Source organism: Megascapheus bottae, chromosome 8, assembly GCF_031878675.1.
Source record: "Megascapheus bottae isolate mThoBot1 chromosome 8, mThoBot2.hap1, whole genome shotgun sequence".
Classification (NCBI taxonomy): domain Eukaryota; kingdom Metazoa; phylum Chordata; class Mammalia; order Rodentia; family Geomyidae; genus Megascapheus; species Megascapheus bottae.
Window position 1 is genome coordinate 33606705 of NC_143516.1, and position 17208 is coordinate 33623912.

The following is a 17208-nucleotide window of genomic DNA, read 5'->3' on the forward strand; positions in this document are numbered from 1 at the left end:
TTCATCTTCATACAGCTAATAACCGAGCTATGATACAAATTTTGATAGGGCTTAAAACTCTTGTTTTAATTAGTTGAATATGACACAATAGGCATCCGAGGGCAAAATAAAATTTCAAAAACATAGATTGGCATAGTTATTCATATAAATTGATTTTGGAAATAGTATTTTGATGTTTGCTTTTAGAAACAATTATCAAAGGGAGAACAAAAAAGAAGAGGAGACTGCACAGAAACTCCACCATCGTGTATTAAACAGCTTGCACTGGGAACGGCACTCAGATCAAGGTTTTAATTCAATTCCTTCTGGTTTGTCTTCCTCCTTATCCTCCACCACCTTGTCTCCCAGGAAGCTATAGTGTTGGCCCTGAGGACTATCACCCATGCACAGGAGACTGGGCACTTGGATCTCTCTCCAGTCCTGACTTGAAGGAATACGGATGTGTTCGACATCTTCACTCCCAGGAATGAAACCAAACAGTTTCTTAATGCGGCCCCTGACGACCAGCCGGGAGTGCTCTTCTGCAGCTTGTTCAAAGAGCTCTCGCTCGTTTTGGAGGTGGTTGGTCCAGTAGTGGTGTTGCAGAGGTGTGAGTGGAGAACAGCATCTCGCCACACAACGGGAGACTAGATATGCGATGGTTGCCAAGGTGATCAAAATCCAGCCCAGCATCTTCACAGGAACGTTAGGGGAGAGAAAAACATAAATGACTATGTATCTATGATAGACAAGCCCTTAGCCTAATTTTGATTGTGTTCTAAAAACTAAGTGCCAGTGATTGTATATACAGATTCCTTTCTTGAACACTCATTTGTTTAACATGTCATTTGAAATATGATGTAAAAATCAATGTTAATAAATTCTTTAATAAAAAAAGAAAAAAAACAAAAAAAACAACCAACAAGTGTATCAAGAATTGAGAAACAGCCATGGTAACATGCATTCCTAACAAAAACTAAAATGTAGATTAGTGCCTTGTTTTTGTTTTTGTTTCTTTGTTTGTGTATGGGTCATGGGGCTTGAACTAGTCCTGAGCGCTTTCCCTGAGCTCTTCAGCTCAAAGCTACCGCCCTATCCCTGGAGCCAAGCCCCACTTCCCTGTTTTCTAGAGGTTAATTGGAGATAGAGTCTCAGGTTCTTTTGTGCCTGGGCTGGCTTTGAACCTTGATCCTCAGATCTCAGCCTCCTGAGTAGCTAGGATTACAGGCATGAGACATGGCCCAGCTTAGTGCCTTCTCCCCCGCCCCCAGACTCTTTAATGTATTAATGAAATGCTGCTTGTGTTACAGAAAGTATGCTGATAGAAGGATAAGTCAAGCCACATCCCCTGGCTTTCAGATTACTAAGGAATTTGAACATGGAATTTGAACTGTCCTTACAGTGGTTGAAACTATAATCCACCAATTAACCTTACCTAAAATACATAAACACTGGCTTTTTCTTATAGCTCAACCTTACTTATCAGTCATCAAGTATAGGCCCATACATTCTTTGGGGGCTTTGTAAATATTTACTAATGATAGTGATGACAATGATGGTGTGATTGTCTAATAATGTTAACCTCCCAGATGTCTTCCATAACCCGCCAAGCAGCATTTATTGATACTTCTTCCTGCATTGCTCTTTCCTCATTCTTTTGCAGCCAAATAAATCAGTGAGTGGGACTTGTGTTTCACCAAATGGATTATTGATATTATAGTCACAGTAATTGATAGTGATCTTTTAAAAATAGACTAGGTTTTGTTTTGTTTTGTTTTGTTTTGTTGTTTTTTGCCAGTCCTGGGCTTTGAACCCTGAGCACTGTCCTTGGGCTTTCTCAAGGCTAGCGCTCTACCACTGGAGCCACAGCACCATTTCCAGCCTTTTTCTATATATGTGGTACCAAGGAATTGAACCCTGGTCTTCATGCATGCTAGGCAAGCACTCTTACCACTAGGCCAAACTCCAGGCCCCAAATAGACTAGGTTTTGAGTGTCTTCTTGCTTTTAAAGAGGACATAAATGTTTTCTAGTCTTAGAAGTATTTTCTTTTATTTTTTTATAAATTTTTTATTGTAATTAATAGAAGGGTTACATGATATTTGCCAGATAGATGGTACATTAATTCCCATACATTGATACCCTTTCACATGTCTTGGTCCCCATTTCCCTCCCCCCCACCCCCACCCCTCATCATGTTTTCCCCGTTCCCTATCCAATTTCAAATAACCAAATACAAATATAGCCAATATATCAGGTAACGAAGTGAGATACTGTAACAATATGAGATAACCAAGGGACAGCAAAAGAGATGAGAGATAACAGTACCTTAAGAACAACAATCATTCATTATATGGCTTATGTTTCTATGTCCTAGAGATCCTTTCATTTAGCATCCTACTATATGGCCTTTTGTATCAAGGTTTTGCTCTATTGCAGATCTCTGCTAGGAGAGCCTAAGTTCCTTTGAGTCTGGCTTACTTCACTTAATATGATCAATTTGCATGTAAAGAAGACAGCTTCATACATTCAGGAAAGTTGACAGTGTGTATCCACAATCTAGGCAGAGAAGGCATCGTTGACATATTTCTATTCACCAGCAAGCCTGGGTGTGCACTCTGAAATAGTTGCATTCTCTAGGTGTTAAAACCTACGAAGTCATATTGGACGGAATTTAACTCAATTAAAAGACAGCATAATGGAGGAAAGGCAATCTCAACCATATAGTCACCGACGATATTATTTATTCATCTCTAGATTGACCTCTCACTACCTTGATAGCTAGTGCTGGGTGATGGAGATTGAAGTGAGGACTTATCTCGTTAAGCCTGAAAGGGGAGAGAAATGAATATGCCAAAGAAAATGTGATCATGTTTATATGAGTACAAATAGCACCTGGAGAATCACAATGAAAGGGAAATAAACTAATTTAATGGAAAGCAGACTAATGCTCAGTGATTATAGAAGGCAGCCAGGTAAAATATGATCTTCTACTGCTTTTAATTTTTTTTAGGGGGCATCCTGGGGCTTAAGAACTCTGTGCCTGTGCACTGTCCCTGAGCTTCTCTTGCTCAAGGCAATCGTTTTACCACTTGAGCCACAGACAGCACAAGTAGTTTACTGGAGATAAGAGTCTTAGGGAGTTTCCTGCCAGGGCTGGTTTTGAACTACAGTCCTTCATTTCAGCCTCCCGAGTGGCTAGGATTACAGATGTGGGCTACCAGTGCCTGGAAATCTTTGGCTATTTTGATGCTATTTAGTAGTTACATGAACATCTACAAATTATATAACCTTTTGAACTTTATTTATTCACCTGCAAAAATAGAGTTTGTATCTCTCGATATTACAAGGATTAAAGTTAGCATATGAAAAATGTGCATAGTAATGAATATGACAAATATCTAAAAAGTAAATTTTGTTACCACAAACCAAAAAAATGAACCAATAGTGTTAATCAAATCTCATACTTTTAAAATTAGAATTAGTGTGTACACTAAATATTTTACTTTGATCTTAAGAATTTTTTTCTTCTATGTATTATATTTTTAAACTAAACTAATATATTTGAGTTTGTAATTATCCCACTTTTTAATGTATGTTTTGCAATAGGTAATTTAAAGTTAACACATTTTAACTATATTGCAGTGGTTTGAAAATATGTTTTTCTCCAGATCCATTGGAGAAACTAATTAGACTCAGTGGCTCTGTCTCTGAATAACAAAATGCAAAGTTGTACTTCTAAACTTTAGTCTGTTAAAATTTCCTGTCATTCTGTGCTATTCCCTATTACATACCTGTGCATTGACTGGATTTAGAACCATCACTGGGGACTTTTAGGTCACAATTCAGCTTCTTATCATGAGGTTTTAGTATATACAAATATGTGTGTGTAATAATAAATATGCAGAAAGACTGGATTTAGTAACCTAGTATTAATATTTCGAATAGTGTTTAAAGTTTGTTACTTTTAATATAGATTCTAGGCTGAGCATTGAACACTTTAAATGTTCACTCATTTATTCTTTATAACAACTCTGTGCAGCAGATACTATTAATACCCCTAGTTTACAACTAAGGAAAATGGGCAAGTTCTGTAACTAACTCAAAAAGTGGTAGAGCAAGACAAACCCAGCTCAGCTGATTCCACAGCCCAACTTCCTAAATCTCACCTATGTAGCTGTTCAGCACACTTCATTTTTGATCAGTCCTATATCTACTTCTTGTTCTTTTATCAGACAATAAAAAAAATGAGTAGCAATAAGAGTGTTCCCAGTGGCTGTAATAACTACGGAGTTGGTGTGGCGGGAAACATAAAAATAAAAAAACATACCTGTGACTGGAATCTATGCTGGAGAGTTACTTCATCTCTTGCTAGACTCACATCAATAGGAGCTGAGCTGTAGCACGGAAATCCAGCTAGTAGCTCTTCTCTTTTGCTCTCAGTGACATTTTCGAACTCTGGGTAATGGTCGACAGATGCAAACTCACTTGCTGCGCACTCATAAGAGGTTCCTCGTAGCAGGGTCACCGCCAGCCACGTTAATGGGGCCACGAGTGCCCTTCCAGTGATGCTGAAGAACCGGAGGCAAGCCAGCCTTTGCTCCCGGGGGCTGATTGTCCGGTATGAAGGGCCACAGCTGCAGCAGTATTCACTGGTTAGGGTCCACGTTTGGTTTCTCAGAGCATATCCAGCAATCAGAAGGATCAAGGCAGGAAACATAAGAAAGGCAGAACCGTAATAGAAATTTTTCCCCACCTGACAAGGACATGTGAAAGTGGAAGAGGAGCAGAGGTGTTGTCCGCTGATTGTCAAAGCCACAATCAAAGAATTGATCAATGGTCCACTTCTCTGCAGAGAAGACACAATGTTGTTGAGAGATGGGCTCATCCTGACAGGCTCTGGCACAAATCAGCTGGTGGCCCTTTCTGATCTTTACACTCTATCCGCTGTAACTATTTTATGGGCTCTTACTGGTTTAACTGGTTGTGTCATGTAACACAACATGCTTCCATGTTTAAAAGATTCTAGCATCTTTCCTTGTTTATTTTGTGAGCACTGAGCTAGTAAATTCACGCTAGAGGATAGCTAGGAGAAATTGTGGGGATTGCAGCTCTTATTTGGTATGAATAAAGAGGGAAATTGGAGTTGGTTTTCCTAATTAAAAAAATAAAAATAAAAGAGCAAAGCTTACTTACAAAGCAAACTTCCTCCATCTTTCTCTATGCTGTTTTGTACAACACAAAATACTAAGTGCCAACAAATACAGCCCAGGAAGCAAAATACAAACATTCTTATCTGTGTAGTAAACCATAAAATTACAAGATACCATATAATGAAAATGATCAACTATTCAATAAATCTTGAGTTAGATGGAAAGCCCATAACCTAAGGGTTCTGCCAAAAGATTCTGACAGATTTTCCAAAAGAGCACAAGTTTTGTTATGAAGTCACAACAAAAAACATTCTAACTTTGCATAAAATTTAAAATCTGTTCATGGAATGTTGATTTGTAGCTTTAAAAGTTAAGTGGTAATTTTATCTGTGGTTATATAACACATGGTATTTAATTTTAATAAAGAGAGATATCTATAAACAAGAATGAAATGATCAAATATCTAAGATATCTTGATGTTTATTTAATTAGTTAATTGTTATTACCTAACTTCTACCTGAACTGTTCTAAACTTGGTTAAGACATTTCTCCATCCTTCCAATGGAATAGTTCCACTGAACTGAGATATCCAAAACTCAACACAAGAAGAAATAATGTATTATAAAAGATCAGATAATGGAAATGCCAGGCAGATTAAGCAACCCCCACAATCTATCTAATAAGAGTTGCAGTGGATAAAAAGGCAAGCAAAGAAGAACAATAACTGAGAGCAGAATCAAAAGTTTTCACATTAGAAGAATGTCAGTTATTGTGGGAAGTGTAGTTAAAGCTAAATTTACACCTAGATGTGTCAGTAAACCTCCAGAGTTAAAAAAAAAAAAGAGCTACCAGAAAGAAAGGATAGATAAATTCAAAGATAATGACAATAGTCTAGAGTAGTCTTCTCCTCAGTAACTATATGGACTAGGAGACAGTATCTTGATGATACTAAGCTAAACTACCACTGGAGAAAAAGCAAAGGAAAAACCACAGAAAAGGAAGGGAATTTACCTCCTACCATCTCATTAAGATTACTAATGCATATTTTTCAATAAAGATGAATGAGCTCAGGAAAGACATGAGATCAAAAGATAATGAGTGGGTCTGGAGTTTGGCCTAGTGGTAGAGTGCTTGCCTAGCATGGACAAAGACCCAGGTTCAACTCCTTGGTACCACATACATAGCAAAAAGCCGGAAGTGGTGCTGAGGCTCAAGTGGTAGAGCTCTAGCCTTGAGAAAGTCCACGGACAGTGCTCAGGCCCTGAGCTCAAGCCCAGAACTGGTAAAAAAAAAAAAAAAAAAAAAGATAATGAAAGCAATCTGATATTTCAAGTCATTATGTAATTGTTCACTATAGAAACAACTTTTTTTTATTTCCAAAGATGCAACTAAGGCAATACATGTCCACTAGTGGGCTTAAATTTAAAATCAACCAGATATTGATAGAATGCAGAACAATATTTTCTTGTTGATTGCAAGCAGAACAACATTTTCATAGACTGGTGGTGGGAATGTCAATGGAGACAACCTGCTTTGGAAAATTGTTATTTTTCATAAAAATCATATATCAGCCATGGGACACATTCATTTCCTGGTTACTTGTACAGGAGAACAAAAGCACATGTCTACATGAAAACATGTACCGAAATATCCAAACAAAAAATCTTCATAAGAAGTAATCTGAAGTCCATCACTGAATGAATCAAATATTGCATTTTTATACACTAGAATACAATTCAAAAATGAAATTTAGTGTAATGAATTATTATATATATTCCACAGTAATAATAAATAAATATAATAGTAATTAAATAGTAATAATTAAAAGTGAAATGATTCAGAAAAGGAAAATATGCAATGTACAATTCTGTTTATATAAATTTCTATTAAAACATAAGCAGACCAGTGCTTGCCCAGAGAATAAGAAAGGGATGACAAAGAAACATGATTAAACTCCTGGGTATTTTATCAAGTATGAACACAGGATTTGAATTTATGAATGTAACAACAAAAAAGGAAATACTTTTGAAAGAAAAAAAATTATGAGTTATCTTTCCTCAAGACTTAGGGTCAAGCCATGCTATGTGCAGTCATATAAGGAAACACCAGGTTCATCCAGGAGACAGAGAAGGAAAAGAAAGCCAAGGTTAAAGCTTTTATTGGGGTATCTATAGAAAAGGAAATATGAGGCAGGAGAAACATTTGGGATTGTCTAGTAAGTAATTCCAATGGGCTCTGGGGAGTAGAGACTGTCTGTATGTGTCTGCAATCTGACCATGGGCTGATCCAAGGAAGAGAACTATTGGCGCAGTATGTGAAATTTAGGTAGAACATTTAGTAGAAGAGTTTTGGACCAGAGGGAAAATTATAAATAACTTGGTTATTATTTTCCCCTGTAGTTGATGGATGCCAACTGACAAACATATAATCTGAGAAAATATGAACAGAGTAACAGAAATATTAATTATATATGTCTGGATAAATATATATAAATATATATATATATAAATTTATCAAACTACACATCAATTTCATACCAATAAAACCATAGAAATTTTAAGTATAATGTCTACAAGAACAGACATACTGCATATAGATTATTCAGAAATAGAGGAAATAAAAAGGAAATAGCAAGAAAGGAGACAGTAAACAAATAAAAGGAGGGTGGAGAAAATCAAGGTAGTACTAGAAATGAGACTAGATAAGTCAACAGTCATAAGAAGAATTGTCAATAAATAAAAGTTACTTAATGCTGACTCCATGCTACCCACTGTTCTTAAGAAATTTATTTCATTTAATCCCCCCAATAACAGCATCATGTAGTATGAATAGTGACCTGAGTGTTTTACAGATGGGAAGATCTGAGTGTAAAGAAATTTCACAGGATACCCTTCAGATAATGGAAGAAGCAAGAGAGATCCAGATAATCTGACATATATTTTAACCACCTCAGCCAAAGCTGGCTTCAACTCACCCACAAAGTGATTAAAAAATCATCATATTGGGGGCCGAGAGTTTGGCCTAGTGGTAGAATGCATCCTAGCATCCACGAAGACCCTGGTTCGATTCCTTGGTACCATATATACAGAAAAAATCGGAAGTGGTGCTGCCGGTCAAGTGGTTGCATAACTTTTACTCAAATGAAAGTCAAGACATACTAGAGACATCTGCACTCTCTTGATTGTTGCAGCGCTGTTTATGGTAGCCCAGCTCATTGAAGAGGCTCTACATCTGGGTCAAGAGAATGTGATATGCACAAACATATGTTAACACATACACAATGGGATTTTATTCACCTGTCAGGAAGAATGAAATTATTCCATTGACAGAGAAATTGCTGAATCTAGAAAACATATTGACTAAAGTAATTTAGATTCAGAAGGAGGGAGGGTGAGTGTTTCATGGTTTCTCCGATAGATAGGTAGATAGATAGATAGATAGATAGATAGATAGATAGATAGATAGATAGACAGATAATCAAACTAAATATAGTCTATCTAGGAATGAGATTCCCTTGTGTAACACTTTGGAAAAATTATCAGGCTGTTTTAAAAAAAGAGAATAGTAGAAAAATTGAAACATGTCTTGACCTATGGTAGGTGCTAGTGGTAGAGAAAGGAGCAAACCGAGAGAGGGAAGGTAGATGAATGTGGTCAGACCATTCGAATACATATGTGAACATGGATGAGATTGGTATGGAAAGGGAGAAGTGGAAGGAGAGAATGATGAGAAGGGTGACCGATGGAGATGCAGTGTATAAACGCTAAAGCAAAACTCCTCTGTACCACTATATGAAGAAAATCTTAAATAGTAAACAAAAAATGTTCTACAGTGGCATATATGGATATGAGTGAATTTGGCAAATAACTTTGAAAGAATTACACAGTAGGAGATGTGCCTTATGATACTATCGTGTTAAGGAATATTTCATAGTTTTATAAACAGTAACAGAATTTTTTTGATTACTCCCATCATGCATAAGAATGGTAAATATAGAGATCTGAACTATTGATAAGACAAACATTTGATCTAAGATAGTTGCAAGATGTTTTTGCTATTTCAGCCTTATTTTATTGCTTAAAACTAATTACTACAGGTTATTCTTATGAGTGAATATCCAGAATACAATTCTACAAGATTCAAGGCATTTCTATCAGTGCCCACATGTTCCATGGTGCCACACTCTCTGGATAATCCAACAGTGAGAGGAACGAGGCAATAATCAGGAAAACAACTCCTTTAGCAATAGCCTCAAAGAAAATAAAGTACCTAGGAATTAGCTTAACTAAGAATGTAAAGGACTTTTTGATGAAAACTTTAAAACCCTAAAAAAAGGAAATTAAAGCAGAACTAAGGAAATGGAAAAACCTCCCGTGCTCCTGGATTGGAAGAATCAACATTGTGAAAATGACAATCTTGCCAAGGGCTATCTACAAATTCAACGCAATACCCATCAATATCCCAATGTCATTCTTTAAAGAAATAGAAGAGGCAATCCAAAATTTCATATGGAATAATAAAAGACCCCGTATAGCAAAAACACTTCTTAGCAGAAAGAACAGGGCCGGAGGAATTTCAATAACAAACTTTAGACTCTATTACAGAGCTATAATTATCAAAACAGCTTGGTACTGGCACAAGAACAGACCTGAAGACCAATGGAATAGAACTGAGGACCCAGATATTAAACCACAGACCTATAGCCACCTAATCTTTGACAAGGGAGCCAAAAAAATAGAATGGAAGAAAGACAGCCTCTTCAACAAGTTGTGCTGGCAGAACTGGTTAAGCACCTGCAGAAAACTAAAGTTGGATACTTCTTTGTCACCCTGCACTAGAATTAACTCCAAATGGATCAAAGACCTGGAGGTAAAAGCTGACGCACTGAAAACTTTACAAGAAGGAATAGGAGATACACTAAGCCTCCTTGGCACAGGTCGAAACTTTCTTAATAAGGACCAAGAATCACAACAAATCAGAGAAAGGCTGGATAAGTGGGACTGCATTAAACTGAAGAGCTTTTGTATGGCAAAGGACATAGCTAGTAAATTAATTAGGAAGCCTACAGAGTGGGAGAACCAACCAAACACCAAACAAACAACGGACAAAGGCCTCATATCTAAAATATATCAACAGCTCAAAAAATTGAATCACTCCAAAACTAATCTCCAAAGTAACAACCATCCCATTAGAAGATGGGCCAAAGAGTTAAAGAGAGTCTTCTCTGAAGAAGAAACAAAAATGGCCTATAGACACATGAAGAAATGCTCAACATCTCTGGTCATAAAAGAAATGCAAATCAAAACAACTCTAAGATTCCACCTCACTCCAGTTAGAATGGCCAGGATCAGGAAAACGAATAACAACAGATGCTGGAGGGGATGTGGCCAGGAGGGATCACTACTACACTGTTGGTGGGAGTGCAAACTCGTTCAACCACTATGGAAAGCAGTATGGCAGTTCCTCAAAAGACTAAACATAGAGCTCCCCTATGACCCAGCAATTCCACTACTTGGCATTTACCCAACCATCCAGAAACAAGGGCATACTAAATCCACCAGCACAACAATGTTCATTGCAGCACTATTTACCATAGCAAAGATATGGAACCAACCTAGATGTCCCTCAGTTGATGAGTGGATCAACAAGATGTGGTATTTGTGCACAATGGAATTCTATGCTGCTGTCAGAAAAAACGACATCACCCCATTTGTTAGGAAATGGAAAGTCTTAGAAAAAATCATATTAAGTGAAGTAAACCAGACTCAAAGGAACTTAGGCTCAATGGTTTCTCTCATTTGTCATAATCAGTAGAAACCTTGGGCTCTACTAGCAGAGATCTGCAATAGAGAAAAACCTTTATACATAAGGCCATATAGTATGAAGCTAATTGAAAGGACCTCCAGGATATTGAAACAAAAGCCATATAATGAATGATTGTTGTCCTTAATGTACTATGTTATCTCTCATCTCTTTTGCTGTCCCTTGGTTATCACATATTGTTACAGTATCTCACTTTGTTATCTGATATATTGGATTCATTTGTATTTGGTTATTTGAAATTGGATAGGGAAGGGGGGAAAACCAAGATGGGGGGGTGGAGGGGCAGGTAATGGGGACCAAGACATGTGAAAGGGTATCAATATATGTGAATTAATGCACCTTCTATCTGGCAAATATCATGTAACCCTTTTATTAATTACAATAAAAAATATTAAAAAAAACAAAGCCTGAGGTGAATGCAGCAACACATTCCGTAAATCTTGGTAGTAAGTTCTGCATCCTTCCTTATGATTGCAAACTGATATTTTAAAATCTAATTAATTAGGGTTGAGGTAAAAAAAAAAGTAGGGAAGGAAATTCTAGATCATGCTTTCTGGTAGCTATGTAGAAAAAGGATAGAGCACTGACTACATAAATGCCTGTATTGGATTGTCAAGTTATTTCTGTAAAGGAATTTATTGGTGACAAAATTGTATTCATTTTGAACTATATAGACATAAAAACCTATGACTCTATAGACATAATGTTTTCTTTCATAAATTAATTAGCCTAATTGTGATTAAATTCTAAATACTAAGTCCCAGTGATTGTAAGTAGAGATTCCCTCCTTGAACACTTGTATGTTAAACTTGTCATTTAAAATATCATGTAAAAATCGTTAATAAATTCTTTTAAAAAATAAAAAAAATGTATTCATTTTGTCTCCTGTTGAAAGAATTGCTCCGCCTTCAGTATCAGTGTACAGCTTGACAATGACTATGATTTATTGCCTCTGTGAGTTGTCAGTTTTCTTTTGTGCTTCATCTTAGTCTTTCTGTGATGCTAATTTTTTTTCTGTAAATAGCCTAAGCTAGATGATTTATAAAGAACAGAAATTTACCTCTTATAGTTCTGGAAGCTTGGAAATCCAAGATCAACATTAGTAGGTGGGAAGGGATCATTTAGACTCCAAGAGAGCACCTTAAAGCTAAGTCCTACAAGGGAAAAAAGAGAGAGAGTCCTGAGTGAGTTCCTCCAGCTCTTTTATAAGGCTCCGTCCTCTGTGTGTGTGTGTGTGTGTGTGTGTGTGTGTGTGTGTGTGTGTGTGTGAAGTGTATGTTAGATGGAATTTTAGAAGACATTCAGATGACAGTAGACTTTATAGCCAAGTTGTCTTTCTGTTAAAGAGAACTCCCTGTTGTGCTGTCTCCAGTACAACCAACCTGTGCTCCTCGGTGGCTTCACCGACACTAGTCCATTCTCTGAGCACAAACCAGCATCTGGATAAAGAAAATGGTATCTGAACATTGGGCAGAGTCATCCGTGCACCCATACAAGGAAATCAGATGAATACAAACATTAAAATCAGGTTTTCTGTGCACCAGATAGTAGAGTAGCTAGAAATGATTGTTGTTCTCTGCCATCTTCATGCAAACCATTCACATGTCTGGAATCATTTACTTGCTTGAAACAATATACTGTAGATCACTGCCTTGCTTTCTTTCATGAAGTGAGGATGATTTTACCTGGAAAGAAGGATTCTGGGGGACAAAGAGCTTACTGAGGTGCTGAAAGCCATAGTTTTCACTGTATGAGATGAGTAAGTGAGAGAGCATCGCCCGGGAAATCACTCAGGCTGTCCTGAGCAGACTGTGTGCTGTTTAGGGACTCAGCCCCTTTCTCTAAGGCCTTCCTCCCATCTGGAGGGCAGATGGGTAGGGAGAGAGCCTTGCCAATCTGGAGGAAGAATTCACCCTTTCAAATGTATCCATGACACTGCAGATTCTCACAGCATCACTGATTTGACAGGCATTAGAGTTTTCTATCTCCACCTAGTACCCCATCCCCTCTCACTCCGTGCATAAATGCCTTTTTTGTGGTTTTCAGACTCTTTCACCCAGTGCTCTAAATTCCATCCCCTACCCCCACAACAGCTCTGAAACAGGCTGCCAACTGCATTTTAGTAGGCTTTGTAAGTCTGCTTCTAAAATATTTTGCTCTACCACAGTTAAAATAAGGACTTAAACTTTGGAATCAGCAAGTTTAGCTCAAATATATTTGGTACACACCACCCAGATATTCTTGAACAAACGTCTGAGTCTTTCTACTTTCATATACCTAGACTTTGAGATGTCCATTATTACAGTAATATTTACTTCTCAGACTATAGTTGAAATTAAGATGAGAGGAAAAGGGCCCTGGAGTTTGGCCTAGTGGTAGAGTGCTTGCCCTAGTATGCATGAAGACCCGGGTTCAATTCCTGGGTACCACATACATAGAAAAGTGGGAAATGGTGCCATGGCTCAAGTGGTAGAGTTGGTAGAGTGCTAGCCTTGAGGAAAGCCCAAGGACAGTGCTCAGGCTTTGACTTCAATCCCCAAACTGGCAGGAAAATAAAAGATGAAAGGAGACGAATGAAAGCCAAGTTGTCAACTATAAAGGTTATATAAATATAAGATTTTATTAATCCACTATTGAGAAGTCCTCCATACTTCTGCAACCCAGTAAAAAATGGATTTTCCAGAGAGCATGGTACCATGGAACATGTGGGCACTGATAGAAATGCCTTGAATCTTGTAGAATTGTATTCTGGATATTCACTCATAAGAACAACCTGTAGTAATTAGTTTTTATACAGTGCATTACAATGTGTTTTATAGAACATATCGTCTCTTTGATAGTCACAATTATTCTGTGAGGTAGGTATTACTATTGCCATTTCCCAGATGTGGAAACAGAGCTCAGAGCAATAAAGTGGCTTACCCAAGGCCATGTGGCCAGTAATGGGAAAGAAGAACAACTTAACCTGTGCACTCCCCTTCCTCCCAGGTGCTTTCAACTATGTCACAGTCTTCAAAATACTCATCTGTCACTGTACAGGAAAAAGATACCAGAGCAAGGAAAACAATGGTCTCAAGCTGTCAAAAGTAGCAAATTACTTTCCTAAACTGAGTTTTATGCTTCTATTTTTGAAATGGCTTTGATCCTGCAGTTGTCAGGATGAGATTTCTTGTTTAAACTTTAAATATCTATACTTCTGCATAAATAAACAGAACCTTCAAAGGAAAGCTCAGGGCTTACTTTCTCTGCCAGAATCATTATACATTATTAAATTATAGAGCACCCATTTGAGCAACAGTTCTGCAAAAGAAGCAATTCACCCATTTATCACTCTTTAAAATTACTGATTGCTACTTAGGAAGAAGGAAGCAAATAACAGATACATTTGAATATTGTAATCGTACCAGGTCAACGTGATATCCAGGTAAGTTGTTGATTAGGTTTGAACCCAGGATTTAGCACCCACCCAGATTGCTGCTTCCCTCTCTTACTCATATAAAAATCGATACAAGACTAAATAATGCGAACATTGAGATCTATCTTGGATTGTGAGGGTTTCTGTTTGTGATTTTAGAACAATGCTTTGGCATGTGAACAAAACACCACTCTTGAATTCCCTGGGGCTAAAGAATTTTTAGTGTTTCTGGTCTGATTTCACACTATCAGCTTTCATGGGTCTGAATTTCCTCTCATCCTCACAAAGCGGAGTGGTCATTCCATCAGGGCAACTGTCCGGACCGGACAGTTCTGCAGTCCTTGATTTTTGTTGTCCTCTTCACTTCAGCAGAGTGCAGAAGCTGTACAGTGCTAAAGTCTCAGTCTAGTCTCCAAGCCAGGAAGAATTTGCAAAAGCAAAAGAAGGGACGAAGAAACGGAAGCACCTGTGAGACAGAGGAGCAGAGAGGGCAGACCACATCCTTCACCAAGCGCCATGTCTCGCCCTACCCCCAGAAGACCAGAGTACCACAAAATTGTAAGGTCTTTTTATAAAGGAGATTTTTTTCCTTCTACTTTGTAGGAAATGTTTTGTTGTGTGATTTTTTTTTCTTCCCATTTGTTTTGTAAGGTGATGCTACAAGTAGAATATTTGAATTGGGTAGAGAAGTTGGGTGGGGATATTACCAATAACCCCTCTGGGGGTAGTCACAATTACCCCCTCACTACTCTAACAGAATAACCAGTTCTTGGTAAAGATGTCAAGGTCTTCTTTTCTGAGTAATTACATAAATAAGGGTGTCATTTTTCCCTTCTGTCTCTGATAGAAAATATGAAAACACAAGGCAATCCTTCGCCTTCCATGCACATGAAGTAGGAAATGAAATGCATAGAATCAAGTATATGATAAACTAAATAGGGATGATTGTCAAGATTATCTAAACATTGTAATGAGAATATAATTCCCAGTTTTCTATATGTTCATAACCTCTGTACTATCCTTCCTAAATATTTCAAATTGAGAGTTATTTATAAAAATCAACTTTTTCACAGATTCAGTTTAGATTTTTTATCTCATCATTTCAGCCATTAGACATTGCAGATGTCAATCGTGGTTCATTTAAAAACTATATCATTTCAGGAGGTTGATGGGCATTTGAAATAATTGAGTAATTTCAGCCTTGGGTAGTTCGGACTTGGTGGTTAGTTGGCACACTCTGATTCCTATTGTCTACAGACACTTCTAGCCGGCACCCTGAAACCATGGCTTGTTTTCTAAGGGGCTCCAAAATGTTAAAAACATAAAGCATATAGTTCATACTGTAGATAAATTACCTAATACATACTTATCAAAACGTTTTTATCCTGAGCTATCTAAAACCTTTGCAAATAATAGTATGCTGCTATTTTCACATGTGAAAGTGATGATTTTTTATTGTTTTGAAAACTCTAAAGATAATTTCAGGTTTATATTTCTTGAAATTTGAGACCCGAAAGGATATGTGGTTTGAGCCACAACCTGTGATTGTGAGAATGAATGAAGAAAATGGAGTTTTATGGATGAAAAACTTGAATTTTAGAAGTACATTAGTACACTGAGAGACAGTGTAGAGAAGAGGGGCTAGAGATAGAAATAAAAAGGATGAGGAGAGGGAGAGAGACTATTTGTGTGGCCTAAAATACAATTGGGCACAATGATGAAGCTATGTTGTGTTGATAGAGCATTATTTTTCTTTTTCGTAATTTGTACTACTAGTGTTAACAAATAAAGTCTTCTCCTCTGTCTCTGTCTCTGTCTCTCTGTCTCTGTCTGTCTGTCTGTCTGTCTGTCTTTCTCTCTCTCTCTCTCTCTCTCTCTCTCTCTCTCTCTCTCTCTCTCTCCTTCTGTCTGTCTGTCTGAAGTAAGCTTTGCTTATTTTTATTCTGTGGTGTTGACACAAAGCAGCACTACATTTTCTGCAGTGGCTCCTTCATATTAGAGATTTATTTGTAATTTATAAGCATTTCTTGCCATCTAGGATTAAGTTCTCCGAAAGGGTAAGAACAGAAATAAAATTGAATACTGTATTTGTTGATTTGAATCAGGGAAGGGAAGGGGAAAAATAAGACGATGAGAACAAAGGACAAAGAAGAACCAGTGGAACAGCGATATTCACAAGACAATATGTTGGAAATGTACTCTACAGCAAAAGGGGGTGAAGGGAGGGAAAGTGGGGACAAGCATGGGAAGGGGTAACAATGTTCAGGAAGTAATGTAGTCACTACCTTAAGATTGTAGGGGGGAGGGAAATGTGGACAAAAACATGAGAAGGGGTATCCATGTGTGAGAAGTAATGCACCTACTACCTGGAGAATGTAACTATAACCCCTCTATACATTACCCTGCCAATAAAGAAAAAGAAAAAAGATTGTAAATCCAACAGCTGGATGCGGTGGCTCACACCTGTAATCCTAGCTAGGCTGAGATCCGAGGGTTGCGGTTTAAAGCCAGCCTGAACACTGCAGTCCATGAGACTCTTCTCTCCAATTAACCACTACAAAACTGGCAGTGGCGCTGTGGCTCAAGTAGGGCAGTAGCCTTGAGCTGAAGAGTTCTTGGACAGCACCCTGGCCCAGAATTCAAGTCCCATGTCTGACAAAAGAAAGAAAGAAAGAAAGAAAGAAAGAAAGAAAGAAAGAAAGAAAGAAAGAAAGAAAGGAAAGAAAGATTGTAAATGTAACCCCTCTATACATCACTCTGATGATAAAATAATTTAAAAATTGATGCTGATAATCCTTATAATTATGTTTAATAATACATTATTCTTATGTCCTTTATT

General features: G+C 37.5%; 2 protein-coding genes across 2 annotated transcripts in view; one reads left to right on the forward strand and one right to left on the reverse strand.

The window, feature by feature from the left end:
- Positions 1 to 282: 282 nt before the first annotated feature.
- Positions 283 to 4866, reverse strand: Calhm4 (calcium homeostasis modulator family member 4). Its single transcript, XM_090337677.1, has 2 exons — positions 4309 to 4866; positions 283 to 672 (listed from the first exon to the last, which is right to left on the reverse strand). Exons 1-2 carry the CDS (start codon positions 4864 to 4866, stop codon positions 283 to 285), a joined length of 948 nt encoding a protein of 315 aa, XP_090193803.1.
- Positions 4867 to 14806: 9940 nt separating this feature from the next.
- Positions 14807 to 17208, forward strand: part of Trappc3l (trafficking protein particle complex subunit 3L) — a 43967-nt gene continuing 41565 nt past the window's right edge. The window contains exon 1 of the mRNA XM_090337679.1: positions 14807 to 14927. Within this exon, the coding sequence (XP_090193805.1) occupies positions 14886 to 14927 (42 nt within the window). The 5' untranslated portion in view covers positions 14807 to 14885. The remainder of the gene's footprint in view (positions 14928 to 17208) is intronic.

Excerpts from the sequence above, each read along its gene's own strand:
- Calhm4 (XM_090337677.1), bottom strand. The coding sequence starts at position 4,866 with ATGAGCCCATCTCTCAACAACATTGTGTCTTCTCTGCAGAGAAGTGGA. Across the intron at positions 673-4,308 it reads AGCATAGATTCCAGTCACAG|ATGCTGGGCTGGATTTTGAT; the intron begins GTATGTTTTTTT and ends GTTCCTGTGAAG.